The 22,089-nt window shown below is 30.9% G+C and overlaps 1 protein-coding gene across 1 annotated transcript in view; it reads left to right on the top strand.

The window, feature by feature from the left end:
* Positions 1-20,889, top strand: part of LOC148624033 (apoptosis-resistant E3 ubiquitin protein ligase 1-like) — a 33,039-nt gene extending 12,150 nt beyond the window's left edge. Inside the window, exons 4-19 of the mRNA XM_088566453.1 lie at positions 4,158-4,432; positions 4,838-5,066; positions 5,635-5,798; positions 7,178-7,346; positions 8,934-9,067; positions 9,483-9,560; positions 10,878-11,019; positions 11,401-11,513; positions 12,926-13,001; positions 13,464-13,576; positions 14,327-14,500; positions 14,913-15,035; positions 16,647-16,835; positions 17,057-17,137; positions 18,678-18,856; positions 19,132-20,889. Of these exons, the coding sequence (XP_088422579.1) occupies positions 4,158-4,432; positions 4,838-5,066; positions 5,635-5,798; positions 7,178-7,346; positions 8,934-9,067; positions 9,483-9,560; positions 10,878-11,019; positions 11,401-11,513; positions 12,926-13,001; positions 13,464-13,576; positions 14,327-14,500; positions 14,913-15,035; positions 16,647-16,835; positions 17,057-17,137; positions 18,678-18,856; positions 19,132-19,234 (2,342 nt within the window). The 3' untranslated portion in view covers positions 19,235-20,889. The remainder of the gene's footprint in view (positions 1-4,157; positions 4,433-4,837; positions 5,067-5,634; positions 5,799-7,177; positions 7,347-8,933; positions 9,068-9,482; positions 9,561-10,877; positions 11,020-11,400; positions 11,514-12,925; positions 13,002-13,463; positions 13,577-14,326; positions 14,501-14,912; positions 15,036-16,646; positions 16,836-17,056; positions 17,138-18,677; positions 18,857-19,131) is intronic.
* The last annotated feature ends 1,200 nt before the right edge of the window (positions 20,890-22,089 follow it).

The raw sequence follows: 22,089 nt of genomic DNA on the forward strand, positions 1-22,089 counted from the left end.
TTAAGCACAACTCCTCCTGTTGTTGAAACCACTCAAGGGATTTGGATGAAATGCTAAGGGAATGTTGGGTATCATATGTAGATGTGCATGAAGGAATATAAGTACTATAGGGTGATGCCAAAAGGAAATAATCCAGCAAGTGTTTACATTTAAGTCCTTTCTCTTTGTGATCTTGCTCACAGCAAACTCACAGTATTCCTAGTTAATCATAATTAGAATAATCAAGAGTTTGTTATGTTAATTTTGTTGGGAGATTGTAAATAACTTTTGTATGCTGTAGACATGTTTTGTCTGTGTGTGGTGTTTTTGAATTATTTATGTCCAATTTAACTGCTTATTTGTTGTGACTGTACATGTATAGGATGATGATGTGTGGATGCAACCAAGTAAACTTTTTTTTTTTTCTACATTGGACTGACTTCATTTTTATGTCCATTCGACCTGGATTTTATATTGTTACAATGCAACACAACACGATTCTGCGACATGGGTGGCAGCAGTTAGAAGTGTATGCACATCAGAGGATGAGTGATGAAGACTGTATTCTGGAGAGACTTTGATACTATTTGATGAAGTGTTCATTTTTATGAGTTTTTCAAAGGAGGGAGGAATAGTATGGAGAAGTATCATCCCTGTTTTATATGTTTTACTTTTTGTCTGAGCATTATTGATTGATTGAAATCCAAAGTGCAAATACTATAGATTATTGAGCTTCAAAGGTTTACAGAAAACTTAGGTTCATTAGTATTATAAATATCAATGATAAATTTTAATCTTAGGTGTCTACTAGTTTATCTATAATATTGTAATTGTAAATTTGAGACAGTGAATTCTTGTAAGGGTTACCCATGTGATATTTCAATATGAATACTGGTGTGTACATGTATGCAGATGAATTACTTGATTTTGATGGTAATTGTTTTAAAGCTCTCTGGATGAAATTTTCTATTTTTGCTAATCGTTATAATTGGTCACCAAATGATATGCTTTAATGTTTTAATACATCACTGAGGAGTAAAGCTTTAGAGTATATTTGACATATGAAATGGTTCATGATTTTTCTCTTTTGTATTCTGCTCTGAAGCACTGTTTTGGTGATAATGGAAGTGCTGAAATCTGTAGAATAAATTTGAGAAATAATTCTATGTATGAAAATGAAAGTATTTAACAATATGTATGTAGAGCTGAAACAAATATTAGGAAGGCTTTTCCTGGAGTTAATTTTGAAATATTTATTGAACTTGTTTTAGAATATGCTTTATACGGTTATCCAGATTCCTTTAATGTCTTGACAGAGTAATCAAGGGAACCAAGATTCTAGCAGAAATCAAAAGTAATCCAGGGACAAACACCAGACTTGGAAAACAGACACGCACAACAAAGAACAAAAAATAACCAAAATGATAGATACAAAGTAACAAAAGTGAATGAGCAACTTGGACTCCACTAAAAACTGGGAGCATGGACCAGGTGCACTGGTAGAGTAACATAATCTGCTTTTCTAAACACTTGCTTCTCTTCCATATTATGATGGTGAATTATGATTGATTTAGGGTTTCTATTCTCTCTCTACTAATAAGTTTTTGTTGACTGTTTTTGTATAGTTTGGTATTGACTGACCTTTTGCTTCTAGAGGATGGTTAGAATATTAGTTTTTTGGTATTAATAACAAATTTACATCAAGGTTTTATATCATTGTATTTGATTGTATTGTCCTTCATGGGACCTTTTATCTTATTCATAAATGGTGTTTTTTTAAGGCAATCCTGAATAATGTGGTAGTATGTGTTTTTGCATTCTCAATCAGTATAAATCAAAGAACAATCTTGAAACCTTCAGTCAAAAAGTGATTAGGTTTAAGGTAATAGAAAACATCTACTTTATGCAGCACAACAAATTTAGTTGTTTGTGTGCCACTATTCAATGCAAATCTATGAGGAAATGATGTAAACACAACAATAATTGTTGACTCAATTTGTCAGTCAATGTTTATAGATGAAGTAGTGTAGCCTGCCTGTTTATATAAGAAATGTTGATAATCTAATGAACATTGCAACATGAATTAGGAAAGAAATTAACTGAATTTTAGCCAAACATAGCATGTGCAGTTATAACATTCAAGATAATTAATGACTCCCATCGCTTTGTTACACTGAATAGAAATCTATGTCAATAAATCAAATACAGTTTTCATGCTGTTTCAATGATGTTATTTACAATCAGATTTGGTTAACCAATTTTTACTGAAATCTCTTACAGGAAGTAATGGAGAGAAAATCTAAATCAAGTTTATTCAGTCATTTTTATCTTGTACAAAATATCTGATATTAGTCCTCTTATTTTCATCTATTGTGTTCAAAGATAACATTTCTTTCTTCTACAATAAATTGATTTCTTTATTGAAACAGGATCTTGAAAAACTAGCAGTATGATGTTAAGATAAAATGACAAATTCTTCAGACTGTTTTTTAGAACCATGGTTTTAATTGAAAATAAATTTTGATAATTAGAATACAGACAGACAAAGTTATTAGTTTACCTGTGTATTTGATTCTTCTTACACACTATCAAAGTTAGGGGGCAGCTTTGTGCACCTGTCACATGTATTCTTATTATTACTTTGAATATAGTTCCAGCTTTTTAAAATCATGCCAAAGTAGACTTTCTTTATAGTCATAGCTGACTAGAAATGTCCAAATGCCATCTGTCTTCTGTATCATAGCTGACTAGAAATGTTCAAATGCCATCTGTCTTCTGTATCATAGCTGACTAGAAATGTCCAAATGCCATATGTCTTCTGTATCATAGCTGACTAGAAATGTCCAAATGCCATCTGTCTTCTGTATCATAGTTGACTAGAAATGTCCAAATGCCATCTGTCTTCTGTATCATAGTTGACAAGAAATGTCCAAATGCCATCTGTCTTCTGTATTATAGCTGACTAGAAATGTTCAAATGCCATCTGTCTTCTCTATCATAGCTGTCTAGAAATGTCCAAATGCCATCTGTCTTCTGTATCATAGTTGGCGAGAAATGTCCAAATGCCATCTGTCTTTTGTATCATGTGTATCCATTAAGTCAACCATGTAAAGCAGCAGGCATATTTCATAGTACATGTAGAATGGTATATTGGAAGACCAAAAGTACTAATTCTCTTTTGCTACTGTTTCATTGAGAAGACCACTAGAGGTATACTGTATGTATTTTTTTTTAATTCAGTTACTTTGAACTTGCAGTAGGAGATGATTGACAAACTTACTCTGCTGCTCAGCCATTTATAGCAGCTTTAAATTGTCAATTGGCAGTTTTTTTTAACACTCTTTTTAGTTAATATTTGTGTAGTTTTGTTAAGCATTTTTTCCTCACTAATTTGCAGAATAGAATTTAGGCACTAATTACCATTGAAACCATATAGAATATATAATGCACATTTTGGTTGAAATGTTCAAGATTCTTTATGCTGCTGTTCCACATATTTAAATAAAATCCAAATAAACAACTCTGTCTCCAGTTGAACTCTACACATTGAGGCACTTTTGTGAAAAAAATTATATCAATGAAATGTATGAAATTGGTGAATTGTAAGAGTTACCATTCTTGATTTGGTTGAATTAAGGGAAGATAAATGGTTGGTTTTCTGAAGATACAGATCTGAGTACAGAAAGGGCTATCATTTTGTAATAATATAGCATATGTAGACATATGTTTGTTGGGTTTTCCTGCACCTTGTATCATCTCTACCATAGGCAGTGTCTGCATTTTATATGGATTGGTACTTAATACTGGACAAAAGTTTGTTACGTCTGCATTGTAACACGTATTATTTATTCATCTTGTTACACAAGGTCTTTTCTTGGACGTGCTTTCACAGACTGTTTGATTTTAGTTGATTTAAAGATTAAAATTGTCTGCTTTGTTGTTGAGTTTTTCATGTTTTTTTTTTGTTTTTTTTTTGTTTTGGTATTACATGTTTAAAGCTACTGCAGGAAATAAACATTTAAGAGGTATTGGAATATTGGCAATATGTCTTTACATGGAAAATAAGAGTAAATTAATCAGTTATAATCAAAGCTTACAATCACAGAGCAGTCAGGATATCATGAGATATTATTGACGTCTATGATGTAATTTATATTTATCTTTTTTTTTAATTTCAGTTTTGACATTAATGTTTGGAGGAGCAATACTTTTCTTCATTATGGTAGCGGATTGTGTCTCAAGGCTTTTTGAAGGGATTCCAAATAGATTTTTATCTAGAAGTCCAGCTAGAATCCATCTTAATACCACTAGATATTCTAACATAAGTAACACTAACAAGGGATGGTTTTGGAGCTGGTTTATTGGAGACCATGTTTCATCACAGAATTGTACAGTACAATGGAATTGGAAGGAACCTCAAGTTGTTGGAAAAACCATGGCATTTACAGTTCAGGTAATGACCCCAAGTAAACATATATTTTTGTGCTATCCATCAAGGCATGATTAACATGTGAAAAGACAGCAAGTTGTGTATATCTTTCATGAATTAGAGAAAAAAGGCTTTTATGTTGCTTTTTTTTTTTAAAATGAAAGGTTGGGTAAAATACTTAATTCTTTGAACTAGAAAGAATATTTAGTTATGTTTTGGATATCTGAAAATGAGAAATTAAAAAAAAATTATTAACTTCAAATTACAAAATAAGTAATTTTTTAGTACCTGGTACATTTGAAACAAGGAAGGTTTATTTTGTTATACCGAAGAGGTTTTAAGTCATATTCTTCAGCCAAATAAACTAATTTGCCCAGTTGATTTGATGACTGCTGATCTATACTGTAGATTGATATTTCAATGTTTCAGCTTTTTAAGAAGAATGGAAGACCATTTAAGTTGAAGGATACCAGATCAATAACCGTAGAAATTATTCATAAAGGTGACAAGATCACATGTACCAGAAGTACAGAACAAGGAGACACACATTTAGTTCCAGTTCAGTTCACTGTACATAAGTCTGGAATGTATAAAATCCATGTCTTGGTCAATGGGAAGCACATCAAAAATAGTCCATTTACCAAAATTTTTGATGCAGGTTAGTTAACCTTCATTATACCCCACACAACAAGTTGTGTAGTATAATATTTTTGACCCATCTATCCTTCTCTCCATCTGATTGTCACTACCCGTTTTTTGGGTTTTTTTTTTTTTTTACTAAAATCCTTCACAATTTGGAGAATACTTAGCAATTGGTAACTATTAAAGCTTGGATGGGTTTGATTTTCGTTGAAATCAATCAAGGAAGACTACTTTTTGGGGATGTGGAACTTAGTTAAAGAAAAATTGTTTCTGATTTTTACCTCCATTTTTCCATTTTTTGATTGATTTCCTTTTAACTTTGGTGAATGTTGAGGCACAATAAAAGCTGAGATAAAATTGATTTTCATTGAAATTTGTCAAGGAAGACAACTTTTTTGGGAAGTAAACTTAGATAACAATAATTGATTTAGGCTTGTTGTTTGAATAGTGCTTCCTTTTGTGACAGATTTCCTTCAAACTTCATAGACATCTGAAATTGAAATATGCCTTTGATAACATTTTTACATCTACAAGTACACTTGCACACATATATTCTGTACAACAATTTATTTGTTTATTTGTAGATGTGATAGATGCCAGTAGAACAGGATTTACCAATTATTGTTCCACCATAGTGTGTACAATAGGCCAGTCCTATCCATTGATTATAGAGACCAGAGATTGCTATGATAACCCTGCACTGTACAAAACAGACCATCAAAACTACTTCAAAATCAAGGTTCAAGAGGTAATACATTAAATCATTTTAAATGAAAATGTGACATTTTTTTAAATATCTTTTTTTTTCTTTATTTTGTAATTCAACTTCAATTGACTCAGTGTGAAGTAAACAGTTATCTTAATTCATAATTCTGTTCCCTACAATAATGTAGCTGTTGTGCAAACAAATGGGCAAAAGATTGTTGATGTTGATATCAGGCTATGTTTTTTAATTGCCTATGGTATCAGACTGTGTTAGTTGTTAATACCTATGATATCAGGCTGTGTTAGTTGTTATTGCCTATGATATCAGGCTGTGTTATTTGTTACTGCCTATGATATCAGGCTGTGTTTGTTGTTATTGTCTATGATATCAGACTGTGTTAGTTGTTATTGTCTTTTGATATCAGGCTGTGTTAGTTGTTACTGTCTATGATATCAAGCTGTGTTAGTTGTTACTGTCTATGATATCAAGCTGTGTTAGTTGTTATTACCTATGATATCAGACTGTGTTAGTTGTTATTGTCTTTTGATATCAGGCTGTGTTAGTTGTTATTGTCTTTTGATATAAGGCTGTGTTAGTTGTTATTGTCTATGATATCAGACTGTGTTAGTTGTTACTGCATATGATATCAGGCTGTGTTTGTTGTTACTGCCTATGATATCAGGCTGTGTTAGTTGTTATTGCCTATGGTATCAGACTGTATGAGTTGTTATTACCTATGATATCAGACTGTGTTAGTTTTTATTACCTATGATATCAAGCTGTGTTAGTTGTTATTACCTATGATATCAGAATGTGTTAGTTGTTATTACCTATGATATCAGACTGTGTTAGTTGTTATTGTCTTTTGATATCAGGCTGTGTTAGTTGTTATTGCCTATGATATCAGACTGTGTTAGTTTTTATTACCTATGATATCAAGCTGTGTTAGTTGTTACTGTCTATGATATCAATCTGTTTTAGTTGTTATTACCTATGATATCAGACTGTGTTAGTTGTTATTGTCTTTTGATATCAGGCTGTGTTAGTTGTTACTGTCTATGATATCAAGCTGTGTTAGTTGTTACTGTCTATGATATCAAGCTGTGTTAGTTGTTATTACCTATGATATCAGACTGTGTTAGTTGTTATTGTCTTTTGTTATCAGGCTGTGTTAGTTGTTATTGCCTATGATATCAGGCAGAGTTAGTTGTTAATGCCTATGATATCAGGGTGTGTTAGTTGTTACTGCCTATGATATCAAGCTTTGTTAGTTGTTGTTGTCTGTGATATTAGGCTGTGTTAGTTGTTATTGCCTATGCTATCAATGCTGTCTTGCTTGTTATGCAAAACTGATGAATCAACTGGTTATTTTCTTGAAAGTTTTAATCCATGTGTAGAACATATATATATTACAATTTTAGACTGAGAGAAAGGAAAGATATGTACCAACTACACAAATCATACACAATCCTGACAGTAAACAATTGGTCATGCACATCAAGATGGAACATGAGGGATGTTACCAAGCTGCTGTTTCATATGGAGATAATAAACTTAGAAATGGAGATTTTAATATACTAGTCATCAGTGGTAACATTATACATTTGCTTTTTTGTTAGATTATTCAATTAGGATGTTTACTATTCACACTGAGGTGGCAGTCTTATCCCAATAACTATAAGATTTTAATGCTGTAGTCATTATTAATGTTTAGACGAATCTACTGTTTTATGTTGCTTTCAAATTGTGTTGAGTGTATATTGTAATTCAAACGAAAATTCCCACCCTGTTTACATTTGCATGAGTCTAAGTGTTATAATTTTGATTGCCAGTGTAAGATATGTTCAATGGGAATGCAGATATCTAATAATCTATATTATTAAGCTGCAAGAATTAAATGAAAAAATAAAACACTGTCTCCAAAACTTGTTGCAAGGCAAGATTATAATACAATTTATAAAAAAAGTATTTAAATTAAGACTGTCTAGAAGAAGATTGACTTGAAAAATTGCCCCTAACAGACTGTGTAAAAATAGCCCTAAAAAAAATGTGTAAAAATTTCCTTGTTAAAAGCTGGCCCTGTTGAAGATTATCATAATGTTCCTTACAATTAAAGGTTTGGATTGATTTTTTTTTTAGGGTAAAGCCTTTTAATTAAAACGATATAAATTTCCATGGCTTCACAGGTATCAATTTTTCCAAAATTAATTAGCATTTGTTTAGAATTAAATGTTCATTTGGCGTGCGCCATGTATTCAAATTTGAGTCATGCATTGCAAATCCGCACTGTTTTTCCCAATTCCTCTTGTTTATTAATCACCTATACCTGTCATAAATCTATATGTTTGGCGCATGTGTTTTACGGTAACATCACAGGCATCACTTTTCCTTTGTTACGACGTAGTTAATTAAACGTTGCAGGCTCCTGTTACGTTGTTAAATTAATTGAACGCTCTAGACAACCATGTACTCTACACAGATAAACAATCTATACCCAAATCACTTACCATGATCATTGTATATTTCTGCTTTTATCTTAATTTAACTGAAGTGTTCTTCACTAAAATACAAATACTGAATAAAGAAACAGAAACTGAATTTAGCCAATTTTATTTTATTCATGATTTTCTATTGCTTCACTCCTCTGTAACGGCCCTTCTGGTATGAAAGAGTTCAAAACATTCCCCTACACACAGTCCTGCATTACAATGGTTGTCCGGGCACCAAGTTCTCACTTTTGCATTGATAACTTTACAGACTTTTCTCTTTTTATCTGATATAAAATATGACATACAGCAAACTTTTACAGACTGATTAAAAATTGCCATATTTCCACAAAATAGGGAAGGGAAAACTTTACCGTGGTATAATTTAAATAGACAATACGGACAGAAAAAAAAATTACCATTGTTGATTTCTATGTTATAGCTTGTGCTATTAAATATGTCACATCAAACCTTATCATACTTTTTTTGGCATGTTATTATCTGTGCATAAGGACATGCACCACAATGAAAATTTGTCCAACCAGAGAGTGAGACATGTGTTCATTTTGATCCATGGAGATCCCTGAATGACAATAATTCAGATGTTGTTTATTGATATGGTATAAAGTTAACCAGGTTCTCACCATCATTCCTGATATTTTCATGGAAAAATCAATTTGTAATTTTTCAGAGGATGACCTAGAAACTGTAAATAAGACAACATCAAAGAAAAGTCATAATTTATGGTATGAAGCACGGCTTCTGTCAGATGGTATAAATTCAGAAGAAAAAGCAAAGAAAGTTTATGTATATATATCACCGAAGGTAAGATACATGATTATTTTTTCAGTTTGACATTTTTAATATCCTCTGCAAATTAAGTTTGAGGTCAGAGGTAAATGGGATATCCCATATCTGTCTATATAACAGTCCATACCCAGTATATCTTGTCAGCACATCTCCTCTTAAAGCATTCGAAGGACTTTAATGAAATTTTATCAGAAGATTTGACATCATATCAAGGTACCAAAACACAAAAGGAAGGTTGGTATTGACTTTGGGTGTGTTGATGTGTCACAAATAAACATTATGCCTCTGATTTTGTTGAGGATGAAAACATTAAAGATCTAAAATATACGACTTAAAAAGTATTTGAGAAATTTTTAGATGGAGAATGCTTGTCTTTTTGACACATTTATTTTAAAATCTCATTTGATCAGTCCATCAACATTTATTTCAGCAACTTACAGTAAAAGAATATTTGTTTAAAATAATTGGTAAGAAGCTTCATACATGGAGAGTTTGTCCATCAACAAAGGTACAGTTATTTATGGTAGCTTTTGATTTTTATAACTTGAATGTATCAAGTAGACAAAAACAATTTATTAATGTATTTTGATGTATTATTCATCATACATGTAATAGGTATAGTCTTTTCCTAGCGTTATGGGCAGTTTATCCTAGATTATTGCTACACAGTTTTATTGTAATCTAAATGTGTAAAAAAAAAACCTCAAAAATCAATTTGAGGCTTCAAATTTGTGTCCCTTGGCGGGATTCCAAGCCATCAACCTACCACCATGAAATCTGATATAAACTCATAGATATATGGAATATGGACATTAGCACATGATGTAAATGATGGCGTGTTTACATCACAACTTCTTATAGTAATGGTTAAGACAGTAGAGGATCTGTACAGTTATAATGTTATAATGTTATTCTGTTTATATTGTTTAATATCATATTGTTAGGTTTTTATTTGTTTACTTTCTTAGAAATAACTGTTAGTCCATGTAACGTGATATTGATTGATATTGGTAGGAAGTTATATGGACTACCTCGCTTTAAAATTAAGAACATGACATCATAATTTAAGAAGTTGTGTATGTTTTCCACTTGAATGATCTAGAGTACACTATATATAAAAAGTAAACTATAGCAAATAGTTCTTGCTACTTCCAATCAAATTGCAATATATGGACCAATTGGTCGTCCCAAAAAATTCAATGGACCTCAACAACGCTTCGGTCCATATAATTTTTTAGGGCAACCAACTGGTCCATATGTTGACATATGACCCTCAGCGTCATGAATTATTTCCTAAATACTGTCCCAAGCAGATATTATATTGCATATTCTTCTAAGTGCAATATGATTCTCTGTAAGGATAATATTCACCAATATTAATACAATTACACTTTTATTATAATGAAATCATTTTTATATAGACATCCATTTACACTTAGATAGATAATTATTATTTAGGTAATTAACTAGATCTTTTATTGGTCAGAGGTTCATATTTGATCTAGTTTTGTTTACATCTCACTCTAAATTCTTCTTCCACTACATTTTCCTGAATTGATTTAATTTACATAATATTTATAAGGCAGTTTCAGTTAATTTTGGAATGGTTGGCATCAACCATTTTTAACTTCTACTTGACAATGACTCAGTTACATCAGAATGCATGTGTTCTTTCTGAAAATAATTGTATACCTTCTGTGCAAAAACTAGGGTATATTGCTTGGTTGTTTTTCTCAGGCTTTAAATGAGAAAAAAATACAAATAATTATTTCTACAAAATAAAAATAGATATTGTCATTGTCCTTTTTATTCATTTTTTTTTCAGTTTTCTTTTGTTGGATATAACAACAAATATGAATGCCCAGTAATGAAGATATATGACTGTTCACAGCTTCCAGTAGTTCTAGCAACAAAGGATAGGAGTATTATAGCAGCTACATTTACTAACTTTCTTCTAAGAAATATAGGTCAGATTTATCAATAGACGTGTACTAAAGGACTTAATGCCTTTAATATAGCGGAGATTTTAAAGTGAATATTTAACTATTTAACTGTAATAACTATTGATATATATTAAATCATTTTTGGTTGCATGCTTCATTGCAGAGCTGTATCCATCTTGGATGTGATGTCTCACCACTAAAAGTCTTCATTGGCTCAATTAAGAAATTCCTTTACAATCAATCTGTCAAGTTCTTGTTAAACAGAATGTTTATCAAAATAACAGCATCAATGTTCCAGATTCAAATATAAGTTAAAACTATCAGTTTTGTACATCAGTATACTTATATAATTACTAACAGAAGTAGTTTTCACAGATGAAGTCTAATGTATACATTTCTTTTTAGGAGGTTCTGAGACTTTCCAAGATAAAAGAATTTTTTTCTTCCAAGAAATAAAAAAGTTAACCAAAAGAGGAAATGTCACCTTGAAAATAGACAGAGCTAATTTATTATATAGTGTATGTAAAGACTATCGTACATTGCAATTTTTTTTTCAAATGAATGCAAATAAATTAAGCCATTTTAAATTAAGATGATGTGGTCATTCAAGGGCATCTGGGGTCCAGATAATAACTTGAGTGTAAATATATGAGTTTGTATAATATTGTACCACAAGATTCAATACCACAAGAAGAAAAAAAAAGAAGGAATTATGAGTCAAAAGATGTCAAGAACTACATTTTTCTGTTTCTAGACAATAATTTGAGTATAAGTGTATGGATATTTGTGATATTGTGCAACAAGGTTTGGGTTGTTTTTTTGGGGTTGTTTGTTGAGAAGTAGGGTCAAAATGAGGCAATAACAACTTAATTGAAATAGCTTCTTTCCTTTCCAATTTCATTAGGGTTCATTACAAAGACTTGAATTTTTACAGGTTCTTAGGTAGGCTTTATTTAACCTTGTACATGTATTAAAAATAAGATATTGGATCTAATTGAGACTAAATGTTTAATTTCTAAATTTCTTTGACCACTTTCAGTATGTGTCAGAAACCTGTGCCATGTCAATCACAATCAACATTTAAAGTTGTATCAAGCTTGAATTTTATGTCCATATATTCCCCAACTGATCTTAGTTCATCCTCTGTATCAAATGAAATACTTTATTCAACATAACTGCAAGTTGTAAGAAATTGAAAAGTTATTTTTGTTTCATAAATACAACTGTTATACAGTAATTGAATTTTTTACTCACATCCATTGTAAAGTCATAATTATACCCCATGCAACAAATTTTATGAGGGTATGATGTTTTTGACCTGTCAGTCCGTCTTCAGTTTTCCTGACTTTTTTTTTTAATGTTTTTGCAGATACATGTATTGACAGGATTTTTGGTATATAAGTTTGCCATGATAAGTTACAGGTCAAGTCTACATTTCGTTCAGCTGCTATGATTTTTACCAAAATTACATGCCTTGAACTTAGCTGAATTCACAGAAATAACTGATTTTCAGACTTTTTTTGTGAACGCTTGCAGATTATGACATGATTTTTGGTATATAAGTTCACCATTACAAATTACAATGATATTTACATTGGATTAATTAAAACTCAAAGAAATCATGATCTGGAGTTTGAAACTACCATTCTGTGTAACAGAATTTAGTTAGAAGATAAAGAAAAAGAAAAAATAATTATCAAAAATCTTTTTTAAATTTTAATTTGTTGCAATCTTATCTAATGCCTGAAAAAATACTCCAATTCCTTTTTTATTGGGGTCCTTCTACATGTATTTCTCTTATGAACAAATTTACTTGAGTATCCAACATGGGGATGCATGGGGTATGTGAGCGCGCTCACTAAGGTTCTTTAATTTTGGGATAAATTTTGTAATTTTGTAGATTTTATTCTAATTTATTATTCTATTGTAGTCATACAGAGCCTGTAAAAGTTTATATTCGTCTGACTGGTTTAAAACATTTAATATAGAATTTGTTAATGAACTAGGTAAGTCACAAAAAATTTATCTTGAAATTATGGAAAAGCTTGCCAATCTATGGAAGAATTTGTTACTTAAAGCTGCTATGGTAGGATAATGAAAGCAATTGTTTTATTTCTTATGTATTTATTGAAAAAAATAAAGGGAATAAAAGAAGGAAAAAACTGAGAGAACAGTTACTTAAAAAAACAGTGATAACTAGGGTTTTTAGTGTGGATTGCAAGTCCAATCTGATTTTGTCATTGCTTGTTGCCAATAATTTGGTCATGTTTATATCATAGAGAAGAGACTTGTATATTATACCCTTGTGATTTTTTTTCTGTTTTCTATCTGTAACTAAAATTTGACATATTTTTCTGCAGCAAAGGTACTCATCTTTGATGTTTCATTTCATTTAGGAATGCTGTATTATGGGATATTGTTTTAAACTCAGACAACATCAATATCCTGTTTGACTGTTATTATTTTAGGTTTAGATTGGGGAGGTTTGAGAAGAGAGTGGGTACTGGTGTTATGTACGGAATTATTTGACCCTGAAAGGTCAGGACTGTTTACAAGGTTTACTGACCACTCTCAGGGTTTAGTAAGTAATTCTGTTTATACATAAAATGCCAAGTTCTTGATTTGAATGTTGCATGCCATCAGAATTTCAGGTGATTTCATGGAGGGTCCCTAATGAATGAATTATATTTTGAATATTATCAAATCAAAAAGAACTCAATGGGAGGCTTTTTAGCAATATTTAGAGAATGTATTTAAGCAATTTTTTTTTTCATCATGTTAAATTATATTGTTACACATTCACACATCTTTTTTCTTTTTCTAAATCATGCTACAAATAAATCAAACTGTTAGGACTGTGAAGTACTGTATAGTCTTAATCTCAAATTTAATATACCTGTAATTTAATTTTTATAGATATAACTGATGAATTGCATATCTCAGCAAAATTGCACAACAAAGCACAAATAAGCAAACAATGAACAATATCCTAGTAGGTGTATCTTGACTGTTATAAATATTATAAATGTGTTCGTGAAATTGGACAAAGCAAGCACAACACAAAATTCCTTACTTTTTTTGGTAGCTAAATTTTTATTACATTTTTAGCAAATTGAACTTCATTGTTTTTCATTACTTTAGGGTAACCCAGACTCTGGTTTGTTAATTTGCTATGTGTTAATATACATATTGAAGATACTTGTGTGGTGACTGAAATGCAGGTCCAAACATCTATGGGTCTTGTTAATCAGACTGACTCACCTATACTTGGCCCTTAATATGCCATTAAAATAATTATTAGTTCATTTTAAAAAATACTGCTTTATTTCAGATCCATCCAAGATATAATGCTGGTGTAAAGTTAAGATATTATGAACTATCTGGTAGACTTGTAGGTAAATGTTTACTGGATTCCTCATGTGGAACTTCTTCTCAGATGTATATAAAAGCTAAATTTACTAGATCATTCCTTGCTCAAGTAATTGGACTTCAAGTCAATTATAAGGTAAGTACTTTGTATGTTAGTAGAAAATTATTTTACATGAAAACTACCCTAAAAGTATTTTCAGTTTTAAGCAGGTTAGCTTGTGACTAAGATAATGCTTTACTACTTTTCATCTCCTAACTTGGAAAGGAATCAATAAGACTACTGTTTGTCCATCCAAAACACCAAATTGAAAACTTAAAAAATTATCATTCTTCAAGGGCTTTGACCATTATGAATATTTAAAACCCCAATGGTTTTCAAGGTCACTAAGTTCATTTCATAAGAAAAACTGAATTAGATGTTGGCCCAGTGAATTACTATGTAAAGTAAATGCTAATAACATAGGTTTTCTGTAAAAACATTATGTTTATAAACATAATATGTTTCTTGGAAGTATTATATTTCTCCCTTTGTGTTTTTGTTTTGATAGTATTTTGAAACAGATGATCCAGACTTGTATAAATCCAAGATTAAGTATATAGAGGAAAACAGTATAGAAGATATGGGTTTAACATTCTCTGAAGATGAATATGTTGATGGTCAGCTATCAAAGGTATCTTATTATATCCCACGCAACAAAGTTTTGGGGTGTATAATGTTTTTGACCCATCCATCTGTTGGTCCGTCATTAGATTTTTGTAATTTTTTCTAAATGCTTGCAGATATTGAGCTGATTTTTTGGTATATGAGTCTACCATGATTAGTTTCAGGTCAAGTTTATGTTTCGCTCTGCTCCACTGATTTTTACCAAAATTATGGGCCTTTTATAAAAATTACTGTTTTCAAGATTTTTCCTAAATGCTTGCAGACATTGAATTGATTTTTTGGTATGTGATTCTTATAGGGCTGCAACAATGCACCTGAACCACAAAAGATAGTTATTTCGATATTGTGGGCAAATGGTGATATGTATCACAATACTGAAGAAATACCCAGATGGTGGTGGCACTAGGTCCACTCCAGTTTTCATTTTTTCGATTAAGGTCACATACATGGATAAATATAAATAACACAGAACATGAGTTTACACAACGTAAAAACAAAGTTATTTTTTTGAGAGTAATTGGACCAATCTCTTACGGAAAATGAGGATGGGACATATCCATATATTCACCAAGACCAAAGTCATCCTAAAATATATTCGTAACTTGGAGGTATATATACTTGGTATATAGATATTACTGTGTCAGTTTATTGTCTGCCTAAGCATACAGGTACATGTTTTATGTAATAACTAACTTTTCAATCATCAGGTTAGGTGTTTCAAAGAAATATGCATGGAGAAGAATAATAAATGTCAATTGATACTACTACTTTTAAAAATTACTTTCCCAGTTCCAGGCTTGTAAACTATTCACTGTAATTTAATGTAAAAGGTTTTGTTTCATATGTCAGTGAAGGAAGATGATTACCTCAGGATACTTGCAAAAAAAGATAAATCAAAATTAAGGGTTTACATGTTCATAGTCTTAAGTATACATACTAAACTCATTGTTTTTCAGAGAAATCTGTTTTTCAGCAGCAGAAACACATTTGTTTTCATATGAACATTTTTTTTTTCTTGTGACAAATTTTTAATTGGACATGAACTCTTCTTTTTACTCGCCTGTGGTAAGTCTAAAACCATATAGGAGGCCTTGACACAATATCTATTCAGCTTGTACATTTTGTTCTGAAAAAAAGCAAATACCATGTAGGAGAATTTGACATGAAAACTAATGAAAAGCAGAATTAATCAACCATTGACCATTGCCTTGTCACTCATCTTGATTGTGATTCATATAACATATAGCAGTAAATTTTGGCAGGATTTGGGAAATTGTGAAAATCAAAATTCACCAAACTTTAGTCCAGATATTAAAAATATTATTTTCAACCATGAAGATGCAAAAAAGAGAGTCTGTGAAAACTTTATACTACTATTCACATAGCACATTGCGAAATTTGGCATCTGTCAAAAATTACCTGCTGTATGGGAGTAACTTATTTTAAAATCATTTTAAAGTGATACGAGAAATTGCATGAAATTATTTGCATTTCTGTAAGTTGATTAAAATTAGATTAATAATGTAGATATTCTACATCTAAATTCTTGGTAAAGTAAATGTTTTTTTCATAGGAGACATTCATGTTAGCATTCATACATTTCATTTTTTTTTTGCAGACTGTAGATTTAATCCATAACGGCAGCAAGACAGAAGTTACTGAGGATAACAAGATTCAATACCTGAATTGCCTTGCGCAATACAAACTTGTGACATGTGTCAAAGAGGAAGTGGAAAGTTTCCTCAAGGGACTTAACTCAATGATATCTGATAATTTACTCAGTATATTTGATGAAAATGAACTTGAGGTAAACCCAGTTATAAATTTACTGGTGTATCATATATCAAGTCAGATTTGCTAAATGAAGTTGTTCATAGTTTACTTTGTGTGCTCCATATATATATACAGAAAACTTGTGTTTCGTAAGAATGTCAATATCTTTATCTGAAAAATTCCAAATTCATAATGTTCAATTTTATCTTTTAATTTTCTTTTTGATGAAATCTTCAAATCCATTTTTTTTTTCAGCTGTTAATGTGTGGTACAGATAATTACAGTATTTCAGATTTTAAACTATATGCTGAAGTATCTCAACTTGTTGGTACTCAGGTAAGATTTTCAGGAATTTTTAGTTTTTGTCTCACAAGTGACTAATATTGAGGAAGTCGAGACTAAGGTATCAATTTTTTTTTCATGGTCAGGGTTGGCATTTGCATCAGCATTAACATTAAGATTTTCATGTTAAGTTTCCTGATTTGGTCAGTTTGATATTAACCACTTGTGCTAGGTCAATTATATTTGGTATGCAGCTGCATTAGCATCAGTATATAACAGTTCTGTATGCATTAGCATCAGTATATAACAGTTCTGTATCCATTTCATGTATATGCCCCTGCAGTCACTGTCTGTTGACTTCTGAATTTCGAAGGTTTAGGTACATTTACAGGTGAAATTTGCCCCCTTATTTTCTTGAAAATTGATGTTTGAGTCAGAACAAATTTTACTTGCTAAACAAAAGTTTTTAATCTAAAACTTTTTTGTTTATATTTATAACTCATCTGTACTTTGCAATTTAAGTTGTAATTATTGGTCAAAATAGCTTGTTTTCTTAAATTTTACAAAACTAGGAAGTAAATTACCCATTCAACATGAAATACAAGTCTCTATGGCATTATAGACCCATGTAATATTTTTAAGCATATTTGTCTTTTTTATCAGAATTTTTGAAGATTTAGTGAGTCTACATTGGTGCAGTCATCTCATGTTTGAAAAAATGATCTATTTTGTACCAAATTTTAGCTATTTTTGCCAAAACTTTTTTTTTTTTTTTTTAATATGTTTGACTTGTAATTTCTCAATAAGAAGTAACTGATAAATTATAATGTGGTTATATTATTGTCCTACATGAAGTCCTTAACAGAAATGCAGATTGATTACATTCTATTACCAGCGGCCAAAAACATCCCTCAATGTGTGTAGTCCTTTCATGTTGAGAATTTATGTTACATTTTCTGATTAGGTCATTTTGATATGAACCACTTATGTTAGGTCAATTATATTCGGTATGCAGCTACACTGACATCATTATATCACAATTCTGTATCCATTTTACATGTATGCCCCTGCAGTTATGGTCTATTGACCTCAAAATTTCTTGTTAAGATGTTTAATGTTAAGCTTTCTGATAAGGTAATTTAAACATGAATCACTTGTGCTAGGTACATCCTATTTGGTGTGTAGTTGCATAAACATGACTATTTCACAGTTCCATCTCTCTTTCATGCATATGCCCCTGCAGTCATGGTCTGTTGACTATGAGAGTATCACTTAGTCACAGTTTCATATATGCAAACAATAAACTATACATTAGAAATCTGTCCACTTTGGTGGTTTCAGATGGTTGTACATTGTATTGATATTATAAATTGTTCATAACACATAAAATTAATTACAATGTCACCATCAATCAACTTGTGAATAAAGCGTCCATTTGTGACAGATGAGACCAGTAATAAGTTTATACTCATATTCAGCTTCTTGTCCTTGTCTTAATGCCCCTAAAATTAGGCTAGGCTGTTGGGTCGACAAATATGTATAATTGTATTTCTTCATACCACAAAATATTTGATGATATTGTTTGTTTTTCTAGATGTTAGGTTGGTTTTGGGCAATAGTAGCTAGTTTTACAGATGAACAGATGGCCAGACTGTTACAGTTCACCACAGGTAGCTCACAGTTGCCACCAGGGGGATTTAAAGATTTAGATCCAAAGTTTACCATCAGCCATACATCTTACTGTGTTGATAGTTTACCAACTGCCCATACATGGTTAGTGACATTCTATAAATTTTGTAGCTCACTAATAAGATACACACTAAGGTTATTTGCTAGCAAAGTATTTAAAAAGGTTCAATAGGATATTAAAAAAAAAACACTTAGAAATGTATTTTTTTGTTATTCCTTTTTTTGCAGTTTTTTTTTATGTAAAGAAAGCATTATTGAGTAAGATTATGTAAAGATATGATAATAATAATCCACTTCCAGTTCCTTATGATTGGTACCACAAAGATATCAACATTCATATATTTATATTGTATTTTTAGTTTTAACCAGTTATGTCTTCCAAATTATACAACCATGGAAGGCATGCACAAGAGCTTAATGACAGCCATTAATGAAGGCTTCCAGGGATTTGGTTTTGCCTGAGACTGACCTTAATTATACAACCATGGAACACATGCACAAGAGCTTAATGACAGCCTGTAATTAAGGGTTCCAGGGATTTGGTTTTCCCTGAGACTGACCTAATATTAACTCATAGATATAAAGCTGTTATATCAACTTAAAACATCACAATATTTTGTCATTTTATCAGAAATGATTTTCCTGCTTCTTTTTAGCAGGTTCATGTAAATATAGCATTCTCTGCAAGCGACTTATAAGTGAATAATCATAACATACCTTTTTAGGATTTCTTTAATGATATTTTTACATCGAAGAAGTTTTTATTTCAATGAAACAATCAACCTTATTTTTTTTACTTCTTTGACAAGTAACATTTTTTTATTCTTATTAATTTCAAAGTTAAAATAATCTGTTCTTAATCCAAATGACCAAATACATTTTACGCTTTCATTGAAAATGAGTAATTTTTTTTTTATTTTATCATAAGCAAAAACATGATGTCCAGTGATGTCACTGGGCTTCACCAAAGTCGCATTTGCAATTTTGTATTTGATCTGGTGACAAAATAACCAGTTGGTGATGTTCTTGGTGCCTATAGGTTTTGTATATTAAAATTGTCTGCAACAGGCTTCAATCAGCACCAACCTTGACACCTGGTTAGAGTTGATTGACCATATAACCAATTTATGACTGAAGCCTATCAAAGGTAACTAGACCAGGTGACTTCATTTAATTAGTCATCCCTTCAAATAACTCATGGGAAGTGTCTTTCAGATGTAAATATATTATTGAGCCAATCAAAACTCTGATCATTTGGTCAAAGGTAAACACAATCATTGCCATTAGTATGTGGCTACATACAACCCTGTTAAACCATATGATACATTCAGAAGCAAATTTACCTTATGAAAGAATATATTAAATCTAATAATTAAAATCCCACCAGGAATTGTCTAAAACACTTCCAAATACAAGAATTGATAAAAGAAAATGGATGTCTTTTGTTTATATTTTCTAATGGCCATGTGCCTTTTTTGGCGGTAAACTCATTAAACAAACAGAAAAGGGATTCCCCAAATCTAAATAAGGAAATACTAAAGGCATACATGGATGAATTGAAGTCATAATATCCAGTATAAGAAAAAGAACAAAAAATTAACACAATTAATAGGTCATGGTAGTTAGCTAGAAATTGCATCCCATAGATAAAAAAATGAAGATTGTTGAAAATTTATATAATAAAAAAATAATTATTTAAGATAAAAATCAGACCACAAAGTATGAAGGTCAACAAGTTCTGAAAACAGGGACTATATGAATAAAGTAATATAAATTCCTTGATAAAATAAAACACCTATATCTGGAGAAGTACTATTGTTTTAGAAACCTGCTTTATACATGCATCAAGAGTGATATTTGGGTAACACGTATGTCATAAACCTGCTTTATACATGCATCAAGAGTGATATTTGGGTAACATGTATGTCATAAACCTGCTTTATACATGCATCAAGAGTGATATTTGGGTACACGTATGTCATAAACCTGCTTTATACATGCATCAAGAGTGATATTTGGGTACACGTATGTCATAAATGACAGTTATTTTGATTGACAAATTTAACTCATCTGTCGACTTACCGTCAAATTTAAAAAAAAAAAAAAAAAAAAAAGAATCATTTTTTTTGGCTGCCGTGTTGTCTCCAATTTCTGGAAGTTTTCCTGCTGACTGAATTTTGGAAGCAAGAGCAAACCCTGGATGTTCATAGCTTTCATTCTTCATGTTCAGTTTTGTTATTATATAAGCATTGACTTACTTTACTTTGCCAAGAAAATGTTCATGGGTAACACACAGCCATTGGGCACTGATATTTTTTTTTCAATCACTGATTTTGTTTACTCTTAATTTAATATGACTTCTCATTCCAGTTGAAAATACTTCTAGTATAAACTTAAAATGTAATTTAGAAATGTACTTTAAACAAGGTATCATTTGTTTGGGAATTATTTTAGAGTTTAGGAAATGCTTAAAAAAATAATTTGTGAAATTAACCCCTACTAAGGGGGTTAGTCGTGCTGGCATGGCTAAGGGGTAAGTTTAGTTGGATAACAAAAGGCAAGGAAAACTTACTAACCCCCGTAGTCATGACAGCATGACTTACCCTTAAGTAAGGGTCAAGTTTGTGTATTATTGTTTTACTTTTTTTCTTAAATAAAAAATAATTCCAAATTGTTGTTCTCTAAATTTTAGTGAAACAATTATGATATAAGGTTTTTCATAAAATGTCCTTGAATTCTTTTCAAAATTACTATACAGATTGTAATTGGATTGAAAATTTGAAAACATATTGTAGGCATAATTTAGTTATGCTTCATCGTTAAGAAGGCCAAAACTTCAGCAAATGACACCAAAAACCAATTTAAAACTGTCTAGGGGTGTTTTGATTTTTTATTGAAGATTTTACATCTAATTTGAGTATTTAAGTACCAGTCTTTATAAAAATCAGACATGAGATGATTCATTCATGTCAAAAACCCACCAAACTCGGTTTTATTTCTTGCACAGCATCCATTATAGATCACATAACTAGTCTTATTTTTTTATCTGGGGTTTGCGCTTTTGAGATAAAATTTATATAGATTGTACCTGAAATTAGTACTTTGCAAGAGTTATCGTTCTTGATTTGGTTTGATCTGGTTGATTTTAGTTGGAAGTTAAAGTGAAGTTTTCTCAATAGTACAGAACTAAATACAGAAAGGATCCATGGGTTTTCTACACCATGAATCACTTTACCACAGGCAGTGTCTGAATTTTATATGGACTGGTACTTAACATGTATTTTGTAGTGTATATTCAGTTAATTATCAATCTGGTA

Source organism: Perna viridis, chromosome 2 (assembly GCF_037379345.1).
Source record: "Perna viridis isolate PV_CMFRI_1.1 ecotype Kerala chromosome 2, ASM3737934v1, whole genome shotgun sequence".
In the NCBI taxonomy this organism is placed as follows: Eukaryota; Metazoa; Mollusca; class Bivalvia; order Mytilida; family Mytilidae; genus Perna; species Perna viridis.